The sequence below is a fragment of the Talpa occidentalis genome, unplaced genomic scaffold, assembly GCF_014898055.3.
Source record: "Talpa occidentalis isolate TD23 unplaced genomic scaffold, MPIMG_talOcc4v2.1 talOcc4.8, whole genome shotgun sequence".
In the NCBI taxonomy this organism is placed as follows: Eukaryota; Metazoa; Chordata; class Mammalia; order Eulipotyphla; family Talpidae; genus Talpa; species Talpa occidentalis.
Genome location: NW_023605194.1, coordinates 103,605,833 through 103,630,435, shown reverse-complemented (window position 1 = coordinate 103,630,435; position 24,603 = coordinate 103,605,833). Strand labels below are relative to the sequence as shown.

The window sequence follows — 24,603 nt, the reverse complement described above, 5'->3', positions numbered from 1 at the left end:
GGCAACAGTGTTCAGCTTCGACACAAGCATGGCTGATGTGGAGTCTTCTGTCCCCGACTTGAGGATACATTTTTATAGGCAGAGGAAAACTCTGGTTGTACTTTCCTGGCATCATGGAGAACCCTGTGTTTGAGTTTATATTCATGTCATCTTTAGGTACTTCTGTAATTGTCTCAGGCAAATGAGACAGGAATATTGGCATGCAAGTAGGCATGGGACTGTTTACACCAAGCAAAGTCCAGATGTTATCTCGGTGTTATGTTGGCATAGATGTTACACAATTGTATGACTAGACAAATGTGTTGGCAGAATTGATGCCTCACATGGCCTGTTGTTGTAGACGAGCAAAATTCAGAACAGTGCTGAAACAAATATACAGTCACCCTCTGTCTTTGAACACACAATTTCAACAGAGTTTTAAAAAAGATTCCTGAATTGACGTTTTTACATAGATGGTTTTGTTTGTATGTTTTTGCAAATTTGCTTTGGAAATAAAATTCTATAGAGGGGACAAGTATTCTTATATCTGATAATCTAGACAGCCAGATCTGGACCTGGCTGACTTCTTGCCACCATTTGACCTTAGGTAGTGACCCGTTCTTAGAGGGGTCTTCCTTGCAAGATTTCCCATTCCCTGTTCTTCCTTTTCTCATTATCCTGCTTTAGTTTATTCATAGCCCTTACTGTGATCTAAAATCATCATCATTATTTGTTTTCATTTTTGTTGTCATTTCCCTCGCATGATGGTTATTAGCTTCATGAAAAAAAATAATCTTCATCCTGCTAATCATTTAACCATATGGCCTAGAATATTGCTGTCATAAGTATTGACATTGTAATGATCCTGACTTCAGGAGAGGTGGGGAAATTAAGATACAGTGAAAACATTAAAAAAGCAAGCACTTGTTTAAGTACATATTAAGTACATATAAAGCAAAAGGCTGGGGCAGATAAAAACCTGGTTAGGCCGAGAAGTTCAGTCTGCATTAACATTTTCAGGCAGGTATTCCCGATGATATGCCTTAGAAAAGTAGTACAAATACAGGCAATACATTTAAGTGAGTGCATATGCTCACGGATGCCATGCACACCACCTTGGCGTCTTCTCTGGAGTTTGGCAAGAGCCACAGGGACTTGATATGAGCGGTGGCAACTCCCCTCCTTGCAGACAGAGGGCTAGTAGTTCTCCAGACCTGGTGTACCCCTCCGCATCCCTGGCCTCCTGAGATTTCCTCTTCTCCCCCCTTTTGCTCCAATTGAATTGTATTCGTATATTTTGCAAGATGAATTCCCACCCATTAAATTCATACTGTGGTTGTGCCATTTACTTGAGTTGTAAATGAAGGCTTCCTCCTCACAGGGGTGAGTACTCTAAAGATGCCAAACCCTAAAATAACTGCTCAAAGTATTGTCATGCTCAAGATTCTGAATGAATGAATTATTTAATATACATTTAAAAAAACCTTATAATAAATGTAAATTAAATAAACACTTTTGGTTACTTATATCTTGGTAATACACTATTTTAAAATATTCTCCTGCTGGATACATGGTGGAACTCATTGACTTTTAACTTTTATAAGTTAAGCTATATTTAAAATATTTAAGATGCCATGAAATAAGGAAAATATTATGTAGAAAGTACTAAGTACTTGCTTTGTGTGTCTTTGGATGTTACTACTGATATTTGATCTTATTCATTTCAAATACATTTCTTATAATTTGACTGTTTAAACAAACCAAAGCTTGTAATAAAGTTAGACGTACTGAGATTTGTTCTTTCTCAAATGCCTGGTTTTCTGAATATGCTAGTAAATTTACAGTACAGGTCAGATTCTGGTTATTGCATTTTGTCATGTAATAAAATAAAAGTTAAAGATTCAAAGTCAAATTAACAACTTATTATTATACAAGTTGCTAAATTGATTCTTTATTGCAAAAAGAAAATTTCAGGGATTCCTAGATTTATAGATTTGCAAAATGTGGGATGTAATCTTTGTTAAAGAGAAGAAGCAGTCAAGGAATCGTAATAAAATCTGACAGTTGAGAATCACAAAGCAACCTGTGTAGAGGGAAGAACAGGGACCTCAGAATGAGAGAACGCCTGGTTCACATCCTGGTTGTGTCTGTTGCCAGCAACGACAAACTCAGTCTTCAGAGGACTAACTCCATGAACATCTTCAGAGTCCAGCATTCAGCAGGCATTACAAACCACAGTTTTTTCTCCCACTTACTGAATTTTCTATACCCATTTCACAAATAATTTCACAAATATTGGCCAATTATTTGGGTATCATCAATTTAATCTAGGACTTACTAAAATTTAAAATGTACTTTAGAGAGTTAATTGCACCTGAACATCTTCTGCTGGGAAGGTAGTCAGGAAGTTGTTGGTTTACTGTCCTGTCGGTGTGCAAAGTTTTGGTACAAATATACAATCCATAGTAACTGACACTCCAATATTTTTAGAGCAAAGCTATTGATCTTCATAGGTTATCCATATTTATTCTTTCCCACGTTTCTAAATATTATCAATACGTTATTACTTTGCTAGAACCTGAACTTTGATTCACCTAGTAAAGGGTAATACAAAGATGAGATTCACTTTTGCTGAGAAACTTTGCTGCCTGTTTACTTACCTGACTCAATGTTGCATGTAGAAAGTTAAAGACTTGCCCAGAGGAGATATGACTTAATGAACGCGTCAGGCATGGCACCAATGATAACAATTAAGTACTAACAAATTAAATACAAAGACTTACTAAATCACTGAGGAGTTAGAAAATTACATTCCATACCAGAGGAAGTATTTCTTTGAAATGTGTTTTAAAAAATGATTAAGAGTTTAGTAGGTGGAGGGCCAGGGAGGTCTTTCTGAGCATAAAGAATTTATAAGATTCAAGAACTTAGTCTCTAATGCTCTGGATTTACTATGAGGTATTTGTTGAGGAGTAATGAGAAATGAAATCTGAAAATTATATAATATGCTATGAGGGTGTGAAGTCTTGAATTTTGTTGAATATTTAGATGTATAACTTTATACTGCGAGCATCAGAATTTGCTTCCCTCTTTCTTTTCAAAGAACAGTTTTCTCTGTACAATTTACTAATTTCCTGGATTTGAAAGCCCCATCAAAAACATTTTTATGTTTGTTATAAAATGTCATTTAAAAATATCAGATAAACTGCATGAAATTGTTGATAATCATTCAGATTTTCAAAATTTGCAATTTTATACGATTCAGGTTTTGTATATTATGGCAAAAGAACCTAAGTTTTTTCATCATTTTGTTGGTTTCCTGTGATTGACTGTAACGTAGTGAAACCAGCCTGCAAAAGCTGAAACCCATCCACAAACTATCCCTGATTCTTTCTCCCTATAGCTTACCTACTAACCAAGGGCTAACTGCTTTCTATTTTCCAGTCTGGTCAGTTAAATCAGTTAATATATGATATCAAGACCAACCTCTTCTTCCTAAGGAATTCTGATCCTGCATGTAACATGTAGTACCTCAGGTTTCACCCTTTGTCCATGAACCGTCCATGCATCACATCCAGCCATACAAGGACCCTAATACCACTAACTAGCCCACTAACACCAATGGCCTCAGCCAACTCTGAATTCCTCTGTCCCTCGGTTGGCTTTACCCAATCATCTCTGGCCAAACCTCCATTTTTGTGTCCCTCAGTTACTCCCCAAGTCCCACTTTCTAAAACATGATATAAGTCCACTTTCCCCAGGTACAGGTACCTACTTACGTAGATATGAGTCTTGAGGTTCCTACCTCCTGCTGACCTGGCTCCATATTAAGGTTCTTCTCTTTGCCCAGTCCCCTGGATGCATATCTTTGGCATTTATGTGCATTAATTAGATTAACCCCTAAATAATCACATTGGTACCTAATGAGGAGTCTCTCACCTGAAGCACTAGGGCCCTAAACAAGACATTGGCTCTGCTCTGGCCATGGAATGACCACCCAGACAACTTTGTCTGGAGGCTTGACTGCTGGTTCCTATTACCCACCTTGTCGCATGTAGGACCCACTTGGCATTTTTTGTTTTGTTTTGTTTTGGAAAAGAAACAGGTCTGAAAACATGGGTGCTACTCAGTCATGTTGGGTCTTTTACATGTATAATAAAGGTATACATTATATAATTAAGGTTCTTTTTGGATTTGTTTTTCGTTTTTATCAATCTGTCTGATGCTTTTTTGGATATTTGACAGCCTAGAAGAAAAGAGGGGTACGAAAAATTTCCTTTGCACCCAGACGATTTGATGAGCCAGCAGGAGACCCAACAAATGTCATGGTTTGTATCCTGAGAGATTCACAGACTCCCATCACGGGAATGAATCAAAATGTTATGGGGTTAGCCTCCTCAGAAATGGTTGGATGGACTTTTTTTTCAGGGTGTCCAGAGTGGGTTTTATCCATTATGTGTCACCTTACTATGCAGAATTAAGGACACCCCAGGGCTGGTGGGCCTTGGGATAAGTAACCTTAAAGAATGAAGATTAGCTAGATTAAGGGTCGCCTCCAGAAATGACCTTTTTATCAGAGAAACCTGTCTTAAGGCAGAGGAAAGAATTTGTCCTATGACATCATCCTTTCCTTGCTGCCTCTCTCCTTGACATCTCAGGCTCCCATCCCCAGCACAGAATAGAGTCCCCAGATTTGTCCCATTTACTTTAGAATTTATGACCATGTAAATTCTCCATAGATGTTTAATCGAATCTGGCTTTTTCTCTTTCTAATCTGTCTAATAATTTCTTTGCTTATCCAGCTGGAGAAGTCAGGGCTGGGGGACATTTTCCCAGTGCCCAGCAGCATGAACAAAACAGGAATGAAAAAAACTACTTCATACAACAAATGGTAATTCACCATGTCAACTAATGTTTATTGAACAGTTGCTATGAATACATAAATGTGTTTTTTTTGAAAAAGAAAAATATTTTAAAATAAAAAGAACTATTTAGTGCCTAAATGAATTGAGTTTCATGATAAATAAGAGATAACTAGTTTGGATTCTCCAAAGCAGAGCCTGAGACAAGGACTGGAGGGTTGGGAACTCACCTGGGAGTTATTCTTTGAAAGAAGTACTAAAAGGGGAGGGAGTGTGAGGCAAGAAAGAAAAAATAAAAAGTCAAACTGAGTATAGCTTGTTAAAGTTATTGCTCTGAAATACTGGGGCTATTCCTTTAGGCATTTGGAGAAGATTGCTATGTGCTTTCAGAATTAAATCCTGAAAAATAGGATGCTGGAGTAATTTATCCAGGAAACGTTCCTCTTGGTTTAGTTTTTAAGTGTCTGTCACAATCTTCACCTGTTGCATAAAAATATGAACAATTGGGTTGCAATGTAGGGGTGGGTGGGGCTCAAAGCTTTAAGGGTGATGTAACAGTCCATAATGGATAGCTTGTGGTCCTTTGTTAGAAATTAATACTATGCTGAAGGAACAAAGTAACTTCCTATTCATTTTCTAAATTTAGCCCAACAGTAGTTCCTGCTAATTCTTCTCTTTTTTTATGCATACAAGAATGAGTTCTAGGCCAGAGGTGTGGGTATGAGAGATTCACCAGAGACAGAGAGGGGAGCAGAACAGGCAGATCTACTGAAATACACTGCTGTGGGGAGCAGCAGCAGGCAAGACTGGAGAGGTCAATTGTGCCATGTGGGTCAGCTCCCTGCGGGGGATGGAACTGGTGCCACAGTTGCTGGCAATAGCTTGATAGCACTGAGACTTTAACCCCTGTGCCACCAGGGAGGTCCTCTGCTCTTTGCTTTATTTCACGGACAGTTCTTGCACTTGAAACTTGGCAGTCACAAGGAAAGAACCAGAAACAAAGGTTTTGGTTTTAATAGTATGCTAGTTTTCTTTATTACTTTAATATTACTTTTGTAATATTGCATATGACTAACCTGAGATAAAGGGTTAATTTTGTCTCTCCTATTTTCAGGATTTTTCACTTTCAAAGCAGATTAGATTGATTTCCATGGTTTCTTTTTGGCCTGGAACTAGTCATGTCTTCTAAGCATGTTCATTAGCCAGCCTTTCTTGGGGTGAGAGATATAATTGACCTCTAACATTACATTGCTTTCAGATATACAAAATAATAATTGATAGTTTTATATATTGAGAAATGAGTACAATAAATAAATCTAATTATGTATTTAGCCATACACAATTACAAATATTTTTTATTGTGATGAGAACTTCAAAAAACTCTTTTATCAACTTCAAATGAGCCATACATTATTATTGCCAGGCTGTGCATTACGTCCCCATGACATTTATTTCATAACTGGGATTTGAGCCCTTGACCACCTTCACCCATTTCACCTCTCTCTGACCTTTCAACCCTATCCTTTGCAGACACCAATGTGTTCTCTGTATCTGTTAGCTTGATTGTCTTTTTGTTTTATTTTACATCCCATGTGTCGGTGAAGTCATGTCCTACTTGTCTTGCTTTGTCTGACTTTTTTCACTTGTCATAATACCTTCAAGATCTATCCATGTTGTAACAAATAACAGGGCTTCCTTCTTTTTTATTATGTTGAATGACATTGCATGGCATCTATCCATCCATCCATCTATCTATTTATATCACTATACATATACATATATATATATACTAAATATACATATAAATGTGTATATATATCAATAAATACATATACGAAAATTTATCCATTATCCCTATAATAACATAAATATTATAAATAATGCCTATAGTAAATAATGATGCAAGAATATGGGGGTACCTTTATGTTTTTGAGGTAGTATTTTCATTTTCTTTGATAATGACTCAAAGAATTGCTGGATCACATGGTGGTTCTATTTTTAATTTTTCAGTACTTTCCTTACTGTTTTCCTTGGTGGCTGCCAATTTGCATTCCCACCAATAATGTACAAACATTCCCTTTTCTCTATACACTTGCCAACATTTGTTATTGTTTGACTGCTTTTCTTCCCAATATTGGTTATGCTAACAGGTATGAGGTGAAAGCTCGTTGTGGTTTTGATTTGAATTTTCCTGGATTTTCTGTGATATTGAACATATTTTCCTGTAACTGTTTGTCAGCTGTATGTTTTCTTTGAAAAAAAAAAGTCTTTTGAGATACTGTGCCCATTTTTGCATTATATTTATTTTTGTTATTGAGTTGTATGTGTTCTTTATATATGTTGAATATTAGCTCCTTATCAGTATATAATGTGCAGATATTTTCTCCCATTCAGTAGGTAGCCTTTTCATTTTGTTGATGATTTCATTTGCTGTACAGATTTATCAGCCAAATTTCCTTTAAATATATTCCTTCTGTAAACCCTATGTACACAGTTATTTACACATACACTTGTAATGTATTTAGAAAGCTACCACAAATTGCTGACTATACCCACATAGTCTGCTTTTTTGATTTATAATACCTGAACTGCTCACTGTTAGATATTATTTAAATTCAAGCATATTTCTAGACTGTCCATATAAAACATCAAATACATAAAATATATTGGGAGCGGTAAATACTGTATTAGTTATGGAAATTTTCAATATAATCATGAAAATAAAGTCTCAATGTGAGGTAAACATCAGATTGACAAATTTGTTTTCACACAGCAAAATTAAGTATTGCCAACAAATTGACCAGAGTACAAACAGTGATAAATTTTGTAATACTTTCTATTGCAAACTTAAAAAAAAAAACTGGTGATATATGTATTTGAGGGGTTGCCACTGTAGATGCTGTCTTGGTTAAAGGAAACAAGATTTTCTTAGATTAGTTTACAGTTTTTTGGATGTACTAAATTCAGAACTTTGAATAATTAGGTTATTATGTAGTAAGGCAGACTACAAGTTGACACTACTTAGAGGATCCAAGTGGAGTGCTAATTTTTAAAAAAGAAAACTATTTGCTTCTAAAATATCTAATTGTTCTTATTTGTGATGAAAAAATATTTTCTTCATTTTTTCATTAGTATGTTGACTAGTAAGTGAAGAACATGCTTCAGGACAAAAGCTTACCAGGAGAGAATGAATAATTTTGCTGTATTCTTTGTAAACACAAACTTTGTGGAACAGCCCAGTGAATTAAGAGTGTGCTACTAATCATTCTTTGGTGCAAGTTTACCAAGGCAGTCAGGGATTCTTCTTCTCCTACAGATACTCCCCTTACCCAGTGTGTAAACAATGACCAGACTCAGCCATAAAAATCCCAGGGAGAGTGAATTGTATAAAATGTGGTTTTATTGATTTCTCAGTGCTCTTATAACCTTTTCATATTATTTATCCTCCCACAAAACTGTATTAAACATTATAATTGATTATAAAGTAATAAAACAGATTTTAGTGTGGATCAGGAACTTCAAAATTACAATTTTGAACACCTTCATTTCTTTGAGAATGGAAGTTGAGATATTCAGAAGTTAAATGAATTTTTCCCCTGTCACCTAATTAGCCAGTGGCAGATTCAGGACTATAAATGATATTCTGATTTCTAATTACTTCCATAAATTATTAAAATTCACCACTGTAGGGAGCGAAATGAAAGGAAATGTCGTTTCAATGCATAATTCCTAGTTAGCAGCTGTAGCAGGCTAAGGACAGGGTGACAGAACTTCTGCCCTGGCTCCATAGTCCTCGGTGCAACTGTTTAGAACTTAAACCAATAAATAATATTTTCTAGAAAGAATAATTTATCACTGATATTGTTTGGAATTGTGGGTTCGTGATTCATACTGCTTTTAAATTCTCTGCACACAGAATACTTGCTGTGAACGATTCTCACTGCCCTGAGCTTGCTATATCACCGGGGAATAGTAAATACTTATATCGATTTAAGTCCCAGTACAGTGTTGGTAGCTTAATGGCTGCTAATTAGTAGATGAGTTTGTAACTAGAAGAGATGCGAAGACAGGATGGACTTGGGGGTCAAATATGTATTTTGCCTCAGTGATAAAATGAATTTCTATCCTAGAGATATATGAGTTAAATTTTTGATTTAGGAGTTGCAAGACAATCCAAATCTGAGAGTGAGAACACACACACATGTAGGTAAGCTTATCATACTTTGTATCCTAACTCTATGCCAAATGTGTTCTTGGCAATAGAATAGTTAAATGTCATTAAAAAGAAAAACTTGGCCTCTATTGACTATTTAACATTTTTAATGTAAAAGCAGAACTTGGCAAGTTAGCTGTTGTAGTTTGGCAGGAGGCTCACTTTTAGTAAACACACTATTCCCAACATAGATCACTCTAGAGTGTACAGAGGTTCAGTTTCTGAACCAGTTGAAATAAAAGCCAAGCTCAGAGTGCACAGGGGTGACTGATTGGCTGGTGCAGGGCAAGCAAGACCCATAAAAGGCAGCTGGGGAACCTCTGAGCAGATTCACAAAATCAACCAAGAAGCCTCAAACCTCAGTGCTTCTCAGATAGTTCTTTCCATCATGAGTGGGTGCCCATTTTTGGGAAATAATTTAGGGTGAGTATTTATTCACTTGTTTAATAATCTCTTCTTAAGAAAATTAGCAGTAAGAGAATTTATCATTTATATTATTAGGGAACTGTGTGTTCTCAAGATCTATATCTTTCTCCTCAATTATTTAATCTGCAGATATGCTTTTAGAAAAGTATCTACAGAAGGAAATGAAGAGGACAATGCACAAACCGGAGTGAACAAAGCCAGCAAAGGAGGACTTATCTATGGGAACTATCTGCATGTAAGTGGCAGGGTCTTATGGTGTTTAAATTCCCTGGTTAGGTGCTAAATTTTGCTGAGTGATATTTGCATGCTTTTGCTTCTTTCTTTCTTTCTGTTTTTCTTTCTTTCTTTCTTTCTTTCTTTCTTTCTTTCTTTCTTTCTTTCTTTCTTTCTTTCTTTCTTTCTTTCTCTCTCTCTCTCTCTCTCTCTCTCTCTCTCTCTCTCTCTCTCTCTCTCTCTCTCTCTCTCTCTCTCTCTTTCTTTCTTTCTTTCTTTCTTTTCTGTCACCAAATAGTTTTCTAGGTTTAAGGACATTGTTATTTATGCAAATGTGTATTTTTTTAGAATTTTGTTAGAAAAACTTGAGACTCATGTGAAAAGTCACCTCTGGCAGAGGAACAATAGAAGCAGAGTCTAGAACGTAGGCAGAAGAGTGGAGATGGTAAGACAAAGTGTAGATAACTGGACAGCATTGTACAACTTATATAAATAAGACATAGTCAATAAATCCCAGCTAGATGATGCAAGGGGAGTCAGGAAAATGGCTTTTAAATTCTTTGTTATGAAGTAGAAATGTTGAAGGCACATGCTGCTATGAAGTCATCAGCAAATAAAAGATGGATATTAAAAATGAAGTAGCTAGAAATTATTCTGGGGTGAGGTTCAGCCTGTTTGTCTTCTATATTTCTTAAGCAGTGAAATGATGGCTTCATCAATGTGTTTCTGATGTGTTCAAATCAAAGACGAGCTGGTTAAAATCTTATTAGAATGGGCTTTGGGGGAGAAAAAAAGAACAAAAGATATACAGTTGAGCAGATAATCAAGTTTGTATCTACTCATTTCAAGAGATGGAGGGTTATGACTTTTCAAAGAGTGCAATAACATTCGTTATGATAGAAATCTACCAAACATAATTTCTTCTTAAAAGAACAAATATCATAAATTCAACTTACTCTTTATGACAAGGCTCATTAATTGTTTAAAAGAAAATTGAGAATTTGGGGATTTGCAGGACTTTTTTAGTACTGTATCCTACTTATTAAAGTTCAAAAAAAAACCAAGTATTGTAATCTCTAATCAAGTCTTTTTTTTTTAGATCTTTGTAGTTTCATTGAGATGGACTTGACATAGAACACATATATTATAAATAAATTGATTACCATGATAACATTGGCTAATAACTTTATCATATCACTTAATCACTATCTTTCTTCTTTGTGTGATACAAAAATAAACTTCGCTTTAAAGCAGCTATTAACTATAATACTGTTCATTAGATTCCCATAACTTATTCACCTTTTAACTAGAAGTTTACACAAAAATCATGCTTTTTATTTTTTGTTTAAAGTTGGAAAAAGTTTTGAATGCACAGGAACTTCAGAGTGAAATAAAAGGAAATAAAATCCACGATGAACATCTTTTTATTATAACTCATCAAGGTAAGCTGCATAAAAGTTTGTATGATAACTATTCCATAGATGTATCCCATAAATAATGAGGAAAGCTGAAATTCCTTTAACTATAAGAAAGTGAAAGATAAAACATTTCTTTGCTAGAAATGTTGAAAGTATCTTGCTGCCAGATAAATTCTCACAGGAACTCCCTCTGGGATTTTAAACAATCTCATTTTGTTACTTCACTGCTAATTGCATCAAGTACAACTTTTCTTTGTCCTAGGTCCAAGAAAGAATTCCATAGCTAGGAATTCACAAAGAATTTGCAAACTAAGCTGTGATAATTTTTCAATTTGGAACGTTAAAGAACTATGACTTTACATAATCCTATACAAATGTAATACTAACAGAAATGTAATTTTTTTCTGAAAAATGTTTCCTCTTCAGACTTTGAACATCTGGAAAGTGGTTTTTAACACAGAGGTCCATAAATTTAGGAGTTTAAAAGGTCTCTGAGTTCTGAAATTTTATGCAAAATCTCATGAATCTTTATGAGGCCCGTGACCCCCAAATATAAGGAAGATTTACTGTAAGATTGTTAGTGTCATAATATTGTTCTCTAAAGCCTAGTTACTCCTGCTAGTCAGTGCCCCGTTTCTAGATGTTTCTTTCCCAATCAGTACAAATGCTTACTTGTTTCACTGGCTAAAATGATACTAACTACCTTTTGAGGAAAAAAAAAAAATTGAAGATGGAAAACAATGATTTCAATGTGTTGCTTCTCCTGTTATTATGTTTATAGGTTTTATTGTTGATTTATACTAATACACGATCAATAAGGGAAGAAGCATGGCAGGGTAGCACAGATTCTGAATTTAGAAAATTACTTAGAATCTCATTTCTACCATTATAAACTGATTGACCTTGGTCAAGTTTCTTGACCAGTAATTTTATCCATTTCTCTGTAAAGTGGAGATACTTTTTGTATCTTTCCTTTCATGGAGTTCTTATGAAGATGGAAGTAAGAGAATGTGCATTAAGCTCTCAGCTCATAATAAGCACACAGCATGGCAGCTGGCATGATTTGATAGGAAGACTTTTCTTCAATCCTGCAGTTATAACGTGAAGTCAATGTTGTGGGAGTAGCCATTCAAGTTAAACACAAAAATCAGATACATAAACTGGTGAAGAAATATTTGGTTTGCTCTTTATGTGAATAAAAAATTAGAACCTTATATATGTTGGTTATAATTTTATTCCCTTAATTAGTAAGAAATGGAGCCTTTACCTACATCATAGCACCAAGTACAATACACTGGAAATCCCTAAGATTATTGATTTTCGGTCATCATGTAATGGTGACCCAATCTACTTAATTCATTTATTCATAAAATAATCGTCAGTATTTATCTTGTGCCAAATGCTGTGCAAAAGTACTGAGGGAAATAGATGCATATGACAAAGCTTCAGATTATGCATGCTATTCTAAGCCCCTAAAAATCAAAGCTTTGTTATATTCATTAGGTGGGTGAGTACTGATTTCTTAATTGACATATGAAGCTGAGTGTCACTTTCAGGTCTGCATACCTCCAGCTTCCATATGGGAAGGTAAAATTTGGTTATGTGCAATATCCTTAAAGATATAAACATACATTTGTTGAGAGAAATCAATGTAATAATAATAATAATGAACATATTGCATACAGATAACATGCTAGGGACATTAAAACATTTAATATTATAACAATTTTTTATTTTAAGATAACAGATTTCTATTTTAATGTGTTAACTTTGTTTACCCTATAATTATGGTTAAAGAGTCTTAAAATTTTCCAATTGATCATGTTTTTCTCATTACAGCTTATGAACTGTGGTTTAAGCAAATCCTCTGGGAATTAGATTCTGTTCGAGAGATCTTTCAGAATGGACATGTGAGTTTTTATGTCACAATATTGGTCTCCTATTTTGGAGGAGAGAATGTAGAACATATTATTAATGAAGAAAATTGAACACCAAATAGTGATATCACTTAATGAAAAAAAATATTGATATCACTTAATGAAAAAAAAAAAAATCCTTCCTTAGTGGAGAAGTTTAGTCATATTTTCCCAGTGCCATTGACACTGAAAACTACAACTGCTTTATGGTTCCTTTCAAATTTTATTTTCAAACCCCCTGCCTAGAACTCAGAGATTTTTCTTTTGTCTTTAAAAATGTTATCCATGATGGTAATTGTCAGGGCAGCTATTCTAGATCCTTCAATTAATAAGCAACAGAATTGTGTTTCTACTATGTATTTGCTACAGGAGAATGGAAAAAAAATAATGAGGAAAGTGAAATAGGAAGAGGAGGAAGGAAAAATAGTCAGCAGGAGGAAGGAAGAGAGAAAAGAGACAAGGGGGAGGAGGCTAGGGAGAAAAGGACAAAGATGATAGAGTAGAAGCAGCAAAGCTTCAGGTGAGGACAGAATCTACAATGCACAACCCCACCTCTCACGCATCCTCAGGACATAGGACCCCACCTTAGAGCCACCACCTCTGTGCCCCTGCTCCATGCGAGGCTGGGGAGGAGGGATCCAGTACATGGTCTTCTTGTTGCACAGGTGGATACAATCCCATTGGCATCTTCAGTCCTCAGTAAAGAGCAGAAATCCCCATGTTTCCTTGACCTTCAGTCCTTGAAGCAAAACAGAGACACTTGCTTTAAAATTTGTGGGTAGCGAGTTCCAAAATTTATCCCTAACTTGCTTCCTTATAATTTTTTTTATTTTTTCCACTTTATTCAGATATAATTGACATATAACATTGAGTTAGCTTAAGGTGTACACACAATGACTTGCTATTTGTATGTATATATAGCAAAATTATTATCACACTAAGTTTGATTTACATCCACCATCTCATAGTTATAAGTTTTTTCACCATGATGACTTTTAAGATCTATAATCTCAGCAACTTTCAAAAATACAATACAATACAGTTAATTATAATCACTAAGCTGAGTGTTATAATCCCTGAACTGATTTATCATATAGCTGGAAGTTGGAAGTCTTGGTCCTGAACCAGAATTGATTGCTCAGTGTTTCATTTCTTGTTCTTCAGGTCAGGGATGAAAGGAATATGCTTAAGGTTGTCACGCGGATGCACCGAGTATCAGTGATTCTTAAGTTACTGGTTCAGCAGTTTACTGTTCTGGAAACAATGACACCCCTGGACTTCAATGACTTCAGGTGTGCATCTGTACCTTTGTAATAATGCAGTGAACTTTGTCTTCTCCTTTTGGTGGGTAAAAGAAGATGTGCGTTTGTGACACTGATGTTGGATTAGTGGTGTTACAGGGCGGGGAGAGGGGCACCCCAGAACTCCCAAACCTGCCCCTTTTAAATAGGTTCTGCCATCCGCCGCATCAAGACAAAGCATACTCCAGTGCATAAGGCCTTCAATGGAAAGAACTTTAAAACAATTAGTGTGCAATACAAAAAAGGGGAAGAATAAAATTTCCAAATCAAGAACTTGAAGTTACCCATTTCCTCATGGGTAAATTCCCAGCCTAACAAAGTTGGCCCAAAGTTGGACCACTGAGGTCTGAAGGCCTGCCAGAAGCCTAAGGCACCTTCTGGTGGGGGCCCATAAGAAAGGGGCAGAAGTGGCCCAGTGCATCTGGGATGGAAGGAGCAAATCAAGATAAAAGCTACCATTGTTATCCTCCCCATGGTCTCTCACCCACGTCTGTTTTAACCTGTCCAGGATGAAGGAGCAAGTGCTGCTTGTTCACATGTCTCTGCTCCATGTGCCTTCTCTGGGCCTCCTTCTAGCTCCCATCCTGCTTCCTTCTTCTGTCTCCTCCCAGCTTCTCCCCGCTGCTCAGCTCCACTCTTCCTCTGGTGGGACAGGGAACCAGGAACCTCCCCTTTCCCAGGGGACCACCCAGTTACAATGGGAAGGAAGTACTTTGGGTTCCTTCAAGAATAAACTCAACAAACTCACCTTAATTGACAATGCAAGTTCATTAAGAAAAAAGAGACACTTGCGTAGATACAAGTGGGCAAAGCCTGTGTTTTTAAAAGGGCAGGGTGGTCCTTTGTGGGATATCTTTGTGGAATTCCTTTCATTGGGGTGAGGTTGGTTTGCTGTAATGGCTGTTAGTCCTCTCTCTTCCCCCCTCCACAAACTCAGTTGCTGGTCTTGTGAAATTTGCATAACCAGTTTTAAGAACTACCTTAATCATTTTTCTCCACCTCCGGCTACTCCAGGAGGCCGGCATTCTAGGCCACAAAAGTTTAGGTGTTTGCTTTTCCTTTTAGGACATTCTCTTAGCAATCTGACATTCATGACTGCCACTATCTACTCCACAGGGACATAGAAAATATTATTAAGTTTGTAACAAAATCAATTTTTCAAGTTCTCAGAATGCAGTGCGTAGGAGGCACTTAGTGGTTAATCATGAGAAGTGAGTACAATCTGGTGGTTAGAGTTTCTTAATACATTTTTATTCTGGGGAAGTTTTATGTTGCAAAATGGATGGGATCCGACTGTACCATGAAGAGCTTGTCCTACCGACACTATCACTATAAACACTCAGGAGTCTTAATCACGAACATTTGATGTTATTAAACACATTTTATTCATCACTTTTACATGATAATATGTCAGTTGATTTCAATTCATCACTATGTGACTTGTTATTCCAAAAAACGTTTTCAACAACTTTACAAAATGGCTAAAATGCCTGATACAACGCATGTAACAAATAAAAATTAAGAAAGAGGCGTAATAGTAAAAGAAACATGCAGCAAAAGTATCAGTATAAGTTATAGATTTAGTCATAAATTTTAGTTCTCCATTTTCAGGCAGCCAAACTCACATAATCTTCAGTAGAAACTTCTTTTCAAATCAAATATTGAGAAGAAATTTTCTTAGAATGATAGATGTATTTAATATGTAACGGGCAGAGTTTGACAATCAAAAAAGGTAGAGCTCTTGTTTTGGATTTAAACATTGGAGTCTGAGGAACAATTAGATGAAGGAAATTTATGAGGATATGAGAGAGTTTGGTGGTTGTGTGGGATGGGAGTAAAAGCATTTGCTGATCATGCTTTGTATGAGGCAATGTTCCATTCTATTTGATTTGTGGTATCATTGGTGCTCATAAAATAAAAATAGTGAGATTAATAATAATATACAAGAATATAATTTTTAGGGGGAATTAAATAATAAAGACTCAGTACTATTGAATAAAAATACTGGTTAGTATCCATCTGTCTTTAATTTAGGAAAAAACTTAATACTCATGTGTACACACATGCATATCCATATGTATGCACACAGATAGCTGCAAACAACTATAGATACACACATGGATGACATCCCACATGTTACACAGACACCCATCTATAAATTAATTGACCAACAGGGACAAAAATGCTTATTATTTTGGTCCAAATTCTAGGCAGCTGTGTGCCTGTGTTCTTATCTCAGAGAGCAAAAACTGAGAAACTCTTGCAACAGTGATTTACAATGACAACCTAATTCTACCTTTCTTTTCTCTCTCTCTCCCCCATTGACTCTCACAGAGATTACCTATCACCAGCATCAGGCTTCCAGAGTTTGCAGTTTCGACTCCTGGAAAACAAGATAGGTGTTCTTCAGAGTTTGAGAGTCCCTTACAACAGAAGACATTATCGTGATAACTTCAAAGGAGAAGATAATGAACTGCTTCTTAAATCTGAGCAGGAAAAAACACTTCTGCAACTGGTGGAGGTACTTGCTCAAGTGTCTTCCTAAAGTCTAATTCCTAGCAGTACATGCTGTTGGATTAGCTGGTGCTAGATCTGAGTTGAAAAGTTCCTATCAATGTTGGGTCTCTGTTGTAAATAAGAACAGATAGGATTTATAAAAATACTTCAACTTGTAAATTCAGCTAATTAAATAATTGAAGATATTAAGATCTCTTGAGAACTTCAGAAATACTTATATAATCAATAATTTGTTAATATTTAATAGCCTTTTTATCTTATTAAAACAATCCCTTTAAACATCCTAACTAAGCAACATTTAATTAGCTGATTTTAAACTGAGTGTAGTTAATTATTCATTGAGCTTTATATCTTTAAAACATTCCATAATTGGAAAGTTCCTCATTTAAGAATGTTTTCTCTTCATAGCTTAATTTCCTATGGGTTTAGACATAGCCACAAGGAATTATTCATTTATTTCTTCCTAACTAAATTATTAAATAAAGATTGTATAGTTTTAATTCCTTTGCAGAGGTTTTTCCTTTGAAAATTAAGCTTTCTTTAGAAAGAATGCTCTGCTTGTTACTGCCCTGGGTATTGTAACTGTGGATTTAGGTCAATATATCAATGCTATATAACATTTTATAAAAATAAAGAAATAGAACTAATTTCAAAACCAAAAATAGGCTACACAAGAGCCCACATAGATGCATGAATTTGATTTTATTTCTAGATTTAAAAGACTTGTAGGTTCTTAAAATAATTGGATAGTTAAATTCGAAGTTTCTAAGTGTACACTGTTTTTGCATTTAGAAGGGTTCATATCTTATGTGTCATTATTTCTTCAGTTCCTAAAACTTATTTTGAGAATAAATAAACAGTCCTTATTAAAACAATGTATGGATAGTTTCATAGATTTCTAGAACAAAAATGAAGAGAAAAATATTATAATAATATTGCCAAAGATTAAGAAAATGAAATATAACATCATTATTTTATAAATGAAGAAACTGAAGGAAAAGAAAATTTACACACAAAAATAATATGGTATATGTTTGTCAAAATCATGAAAGTTTCTTGTTGTAAGTCATAGTGTTAGTTACAAAGTATGTTATATACTTTAAATTTTATGCTATAGTCACCTAAAAAATATTCATTTAAGGCATGGCTGGAAAGAACACCTGGGTTGGAGCCACAAGGATTTAACTTCTGGGGAAAGTTTGAAAAAAATATTGTCAAAGGCCTGGAAGAGGAATTCACAAGGATTGAGGTATTTATGATACCATGAAATAAAAGTTCATTGTAGAAGTATTGGGAATTTTAAGAATTCTCTATTTTTCCCTTTTCTTTTTTCTTACATTCTTTTTTCTTCATCAATGCATCTGTTTGGCAAGACAATTTATTTAATTTTATTTGAAAATATCTTTCCATACAATCTTGTGCAACGCAACCTCCACATTGAAGTGTTTCTCCTATAAGTTGAATTGTGGACTCTTAAAATAATTGTATAATTAGTTGAATTCAAAGTTGCTAGGTATACAACGTGAAGTCAGACACATACAATTGATCCTGGGCAGCTCACTGTTCTTCAAACAAGCTATCACCAAATCCTGTCAAGTTTGCCTTCTAAATGGCTCCAGGATATCTCTCTTCAATCAACCACCATCAACTAATTAATTGAGTCGTAAATATAGCATACACTGGAGGCAGAAATTTAAGACATTCCTTAAATGAATGAATAGGTAGCAAATGCATCAAAATATAAGGGTGGAGACTATTTAAGACATTATAATTATATAATATAAACTGAATATAAAATTAGAATATAAACTGAATATAGACTATAAACTGAATATTTTACTTACTGTATTAAACAATTGTCAAAAAATAGGTCCTTATTTGTTACTTGTAGTTTACCTCCTGTTTACTTCTGAGTATATTTCTCATGATAATTTTGATGAGAACAATTTGAGATGAGCAAATAATTTAAACTTAAATGAGAAGATAGAACCAGCGAGTGTGGAGAAGATCCCTTCTCATATGACATAATTTTCAAATGTAATGCTAGATGATCTGGTAAAAAAATTCCAAATACAATCTTTCTGCTCCTGGGGAGTCTCTCACAAGCAGTGTTTTCTGAAATAAGGGTCTGATCTCTCTCTCAGCAATATTAATGCAGTATTTTCTCTAAAGGCTAAAGAAGATTCAGAGGAAAAAGAGGAACAGATGGCTGAATTTCAGAAACAAAAAGAAGTGTTACTCTCCTTGTTTGATGAGAAACGCCATGAGCACCTCCTTAGTAAGGGTATGTACTTTATTGTAAAAATCCTATCTTTGCAATGAATAATGGGAGATATCAAGCCCTACCAGGGGAAAATAAAACTGAAATTCCATTCATAGAAATAGGAACTGAGTTCAGATGATCAACGATAAACCAATATTAGCATTCAACATCTAGTTAATCTCAGAAACTTTCATAATAACAAACAAGGAATACCAAGATCAACTGAAAATGGTTGGTCACATAGTTCACAATTTAACAGGGAGAGAAATGGAGACAATCCATGTGGTGGTGAGTGCTGCAGCAGTGGTGGAGAGGGAGAATTTGCTGTTATGAGGTTAGGGTGTGAGGCAGCGGAGAAATTTCCCAAGCAGACCAGGGAAAGCACAAGCTTACATGTCTGGTGTAATTGATATTGAGCAGTATAACCAATACATATGTCACTTTTTTCTTTATCATCTGAAATTGTTGTGTTCATTTTTATTTAGAAGTTTATAAATACTTATTTGTCATTTAGAAATAAACAGAAATAAAAGTTAATTTTATAAGCACAAGACATACAGTATATTCAATTAGTATTCAATTCTGTAAGTTTAAAGGCTGTAAGCTTGAGTTTTCTATCAAACCTCAGTAAAGAAGAGCAAAACCTGATTTTCTGCATCTGATAGAATAAAACTGTTCACTAGAGCATATATCTGACATCAGTTATAGAGATGGTGCTCCTTGCAGCCAAGTGATGTTAAGCAATTTAAATAATTTTAAGTGAATTAGAAAAAACTACTACTACATAAAGTGGAATGAATTTAATATTTTGAAAAGTAATCATGGGGCCTTTCTGGTGGCGCAGGGGTTTAAGTCTCAGCACTATGAAGCTATCACCAGCCACTGCAGTCAGAGTTCGATTCCCCAGCCAGGGAGCTAATCCACATGGCACAGCAGACCTCTCCTGTCTGGTCTGCTGCTCCCCTCAGCAGTGTGTTTCAGTCAGTCTGCCTGTTCTGCTCCCCACTCTGTCTCTGGTGAAGCCTCTCATTCCCCACATCTCTGGCCTGCACCCCAGTTCTTGTATGAATAAATAAAATATTTTTTTTAAGATTTATTTATTTATTTATACAAGCTGTGGGTACAGTCAGAGGTGTGGGAGGGTGAGAGAATTGACCAGAGCCAGAGTGGGGAAGAGAACAGGCAGACTGACGAAGTACACTGCTGTGGGGAGCAGCGGGCATGGCAGGAGAGGTCTGCATGACATGTGGGACCCTTGCTCGGTGGCCAGGGATCGAACCGGCTCAGCAGAGGCTGCAGGCAGCTTCTCAGCCCAGTGCTCAACTGCTGCGCCACCAGGGGAGGCCCTAAATAAAATAAATCTTTAAGAAAAAAATTGAAAATCAATCATACTATTTTATTTGAAATGTTTTATCATGCACATTTTTTCTAAATCAGTTTTTCCTAATTTGACCTTTAAAGGTTTTGAGAATTTAAATATACATATATGTGTAATTTGTCTTTACATATAGTTTGCATATTTCTCATTTACCTTTTAAAATCCAATACTAAACTATTATAAGATTGTTTTCTATTGTGTAACAATATTTAATGTGATGCAAATTAATGAGCACCTAAATTACTTATTAAACTTGCTATATATTTGCAGGTGAAAGACGATTGTCATACAGAGCACTTCAGGGGGCCTTGATGATATATTTTTACAGGTAAAAGTAAATCAAAAGCAGAGAGGCTGAACAAAATATTGAAGAGTGTATATAGATAATATACTAGAATAAAACTTACGAATTAGAGTCATAGTTTAAAAAAGTCATTTTTTTTTTGCAAGGAAACTAAGAAAATAATTGTGTTTCATGCAGTTTTTTTTTTTTTACTTTTTAATAGTAAAATCATCTCTGGGTGGGTGAAAAAATATTTCAAGTAAAATTATTTTCACTGTCTCAAGCATCTGAGGTGTCCCTTAAGTTCATACTCTTTTGCTCAAGGTGTTCGTGAATTTAGCTGTATCGGAACAGTGGGTATAGCATATCAGAAAAGAGTAAAAACACGAAAAACAAAGACTGTCTTCTGTATGTATTATTTGGACTTATTTAATTTTAAATCCTCTCTCATCTGTTTCTTGAGAATGGCAACACAAAAAATCTGACTTCCCCCCTAAACTATACTACTGTATGCCACTCAAGCAGACAATGTATTGAAGGTACTGAAGGATTAGATTTTTTTTTAAGAGAAATAATACAGGGAGAAAATCAGTGATAGTCTTTGTTTTGTGTTTTAAAATCTATGCCTAGAAGCTTCTGGCTATTAGCTGGGAAATCTGAGGTGGTGTATAAGTCTGCCTTTTAATGAGACTCTGTTAGGTAGACCGTGGCCTGTTAATTCATGTGTATTTCATGAAATATTCTAGATTCTGCAAATGCTGCGAGTGGTAGTATCCCCATTTTTTGAGATTAAGAAACTAAGCCTGAGGGAGTAATCCAGATTTGCCACAGTTTGTAAGAGAAGTTTATATTAGTTTCCAGGGCCAACAGATTATAAAATTTATGTTCTGCCTAACACACTGGATTTGCTTGAAAAGATTTCTTCTTTTCATTTGTCCCTTAGGGAAGAGCCTAGATTCCAGGTCCCGTTTCAGTTGCTGACATCTCTCATGGACATCGACACCCTCATGACCAAATGGAGATGTAAGTCTTCCTGGCTCCCCATTCCTCTCCCCCAATTTGTCCCTTCACCCTTTTCTCCTTTTCTGTCCTCCTCCTCCCTCTCTCTTCCCCTTCTTTGTATGTGGGTGAGTTGCTTCTATAAAAATCAGCTTGACTATGACTTTCACAGGACTGACTTATCCAGTAAACACCACAGGCCCAGTGCCTTGGCCTTTGAGAGGCCTAGAAAATGTTCTACTGGATAATCAGAAGGAAAAAAAAATGATATTATTAGGTCAAAGAAAATATTTTAAGATACACTAGTAACGTACTCATTTGGTGCTGATATAATTTTAAGATTTAATTTTGATAATTTTTTTAAAGATTTATTTATTTATTTATACAAGCACTGGGTACAGTCAGAAGCGTGGGAGGGTAAGAGGATTCACCAGAGCCAGAGCGGGGAGCAGAGCAGGCAGACTGACGAAGTACATTGTTGAGGGGAGCAGCGGGCGGCAGGAGAGGTCTGCACGCCATGTGGGACCCTCCTCCGGTGGCCGGGGATTGAACCAGCACTGCAGAGACTGCGGGCAGCTTCGCAACCGAGCGCTCAACTGCTGCACCACCGGGGAAACCCCTAATTTTTTTTTTAATGGAGGAAAAGGCCAAGTGGCCAGGGCTGGTGTAAATCCATGTGGCTCTGCTCCCCACTCTTGTGTTCAAGGCTAATTGTGATGATGGATGGATTCAAGTGCATGTAGCCTGAACCAAGTGTGGTGCCAGGCAACCTACTGGTCTCATGTGGCTCTTGCACATGCACCTTCCATATGGCCAAGTGATAAGGTGTGAGCCTTTTCTCAGAAGCAATAATCATTACCAATCTCTTGTATTTAGACCACTGTGGAAATAATGCCAGAAAAATATCCATGGAGTTAATTTGTGTGTTTGCTTAGATAACCACGTGTGCATGGTGCACAGAATGCTGGGCAGCAAGTCTGGCACCGGTGGGTCCTCAGGCTATCAGTACCTGCGCTCAACAGTGAGGTAAGATGGGAGAAGTTCACCAATGCCTTTGTTTCTCATTTATATGTACACTACCTAGAAAAAAGTCATTTATACTTTGATCTACTGACAACACATTTGTAGTCAGATTATGATATAACTATTGTAAGCATTAGAGGTTAATATGAAAAAAAAAATCCTTAGTTTTGGAAGTTTAGGCTTCTGGTCCTGTGATGAGAAGGTGGGGAGACCAATGGCTACATGACCTATGGGGACTCAAAAAGGTAAATCCATATAGAAACATTTCAACTGATTCTGGCTCAATTTTGGACTAGATTAGAACTGTTATTAATGACTAATGACTAGATGAATGACACAACTAAAAAAGTTTCTAGTTTCTTGATATAACTTTACCGCATACAACTACTCCCATCTACTTCAGAGTACTTTTTTCATAGTGTTTACAGGAAAAGATGTCAACATTTATTAACACTTAAAATATGCCAGAGATTTTTCTAGGACATTGGTGTTCTTGTTTTATTTCATATGAACATCCACCAGCAAATGTCCACCCAGAACTACTCAGGGCCTCTCCCTCTCTGGTAACCAATATTTTATTGTCAGAGTCTAAGGGTTTGTTTTTGTTTTGCTTGTTTGCTTTTTTTTAAACTTTATATTCTACAAATGAGTAAAATCATATGGTACTTGTCTTTCTCTTTCTAAATCACTTGGTATAATCCCTTCAAGGTCTATCTATGTTACTACAAATGGCGAAATCTCACCATTTTATGGCTGAGTGGTATTCCACTCTGTGTGTGTATGTGGCACATCTACTTTATTCACTCATCTGCCCTCTGTCTTTGAGCAATTGGGTTGTAGTGGGTAGCTAGCATAACAACATGGACTCTAGGTTTTAATCTGAACCAGCCTGGTAAAGATCAATGAAACACATAATGCTGTTTGTGGGCATAAAGTTTGGATATGAAATAAAAATTAGACAATCTTAATACCAATTCTACTTAATATAATATATAAAATAAGTACCACATTTGATATAATATGGAGTACTAATTATTAAGGCAAAATACTTTTGTCTGAGAAATGACACTTATTGATAGAAAATTTTAAATAATTCATGTCAATAAACCTGAAACATCTATATGTATTTTTTTTCCAGTGACCGGTACAAGGTATTTGTAGACTTATTTAATCTTTCAACATACCTGGTTCCCCGACATTGGATACCGAAGATGAACCCAATTATCCATAAGTTCCTTTATACAGCTGAATATTGTGACAGCTCTTACTTCAGTAGTGATGAATCAGATTAAAATCATGAAGAACATCAATTTTTCAATCTGTAGTTTTTGTAAATTTTCATGAATGCACAGAGAGACTTAATGTAATATATGTATATACATAGCTAAGCACCCAAGTGGTCTGATTGGATTCTGGAAATAATTTCACTAGCTCATTATTGTGATGACATAAAATAAAACATGACAATGAGAAATTAATTCAATGAAATGGTAGCATTGTATAGTGTTTTTCTATTAAAAACTCAAAGTTCTCTGGTACTTACCTTATTGTAACCATTTAACCTAATCATTATCTCATTGTTTCATACTTTGTAAAATATTTCAAAATGTTATGCAATAAAATGTATCTTTCTTTAGAAAGCTATATTCAATCAAAATTTTTAAGAATAATAAAAATTAGTCTTTTGTCATATATTGTTTTAGAAACATTGCTTGCGTTTGAATTCTTTTTTTTAAAGATTTATTTATTTATGCATACAGGAGCTGGGGTTCAGGCCAGAGTTGTGGGGTTAAGAAGATTCACCAGAGACAG

The 24,603-nt window shown here is 35.6% G+C and overlaps 1 protein-coding gene across 1 annotated transcript; it reads left to right on the top strand.

The window, feature by feature from the left end:
* Window positions 1–9,256: 9,256 nt before the first annotated feature.
* On the top strand, window positions 9,257–24,369 carry TDO2 (tryptophan 2,3-dioxygenase). Its single transcript, XM_037495892.2, has 12 exons — window positions 9,257–9,477; window positions 9,610–9,715; window positions 11,045–11,135; window positions 12,951–13,021; window positions 14,192–14,319; window positions 16,663–16,849; window positions 17,987–18,094; window positions 19,018–19,129; window positions 20,757–20,814; window positions 21,713–21,792; window positions 22,704–22,794; window positions 23,930–24,369. Exons 1-12 carry the CDS (start codon window positions 9,443–9,445, stop codon window positions 24,081–24,083), a joined length of 1,221 nt encoding a protein of 406 aa, XP_037351789.1. The 5' UTR covers window positions 9,257–9,442; the 3' UTR covers window positions 24,084–24,369.
* Window positions 24,370–24,603: the final 234 nt, after the last annotated feature.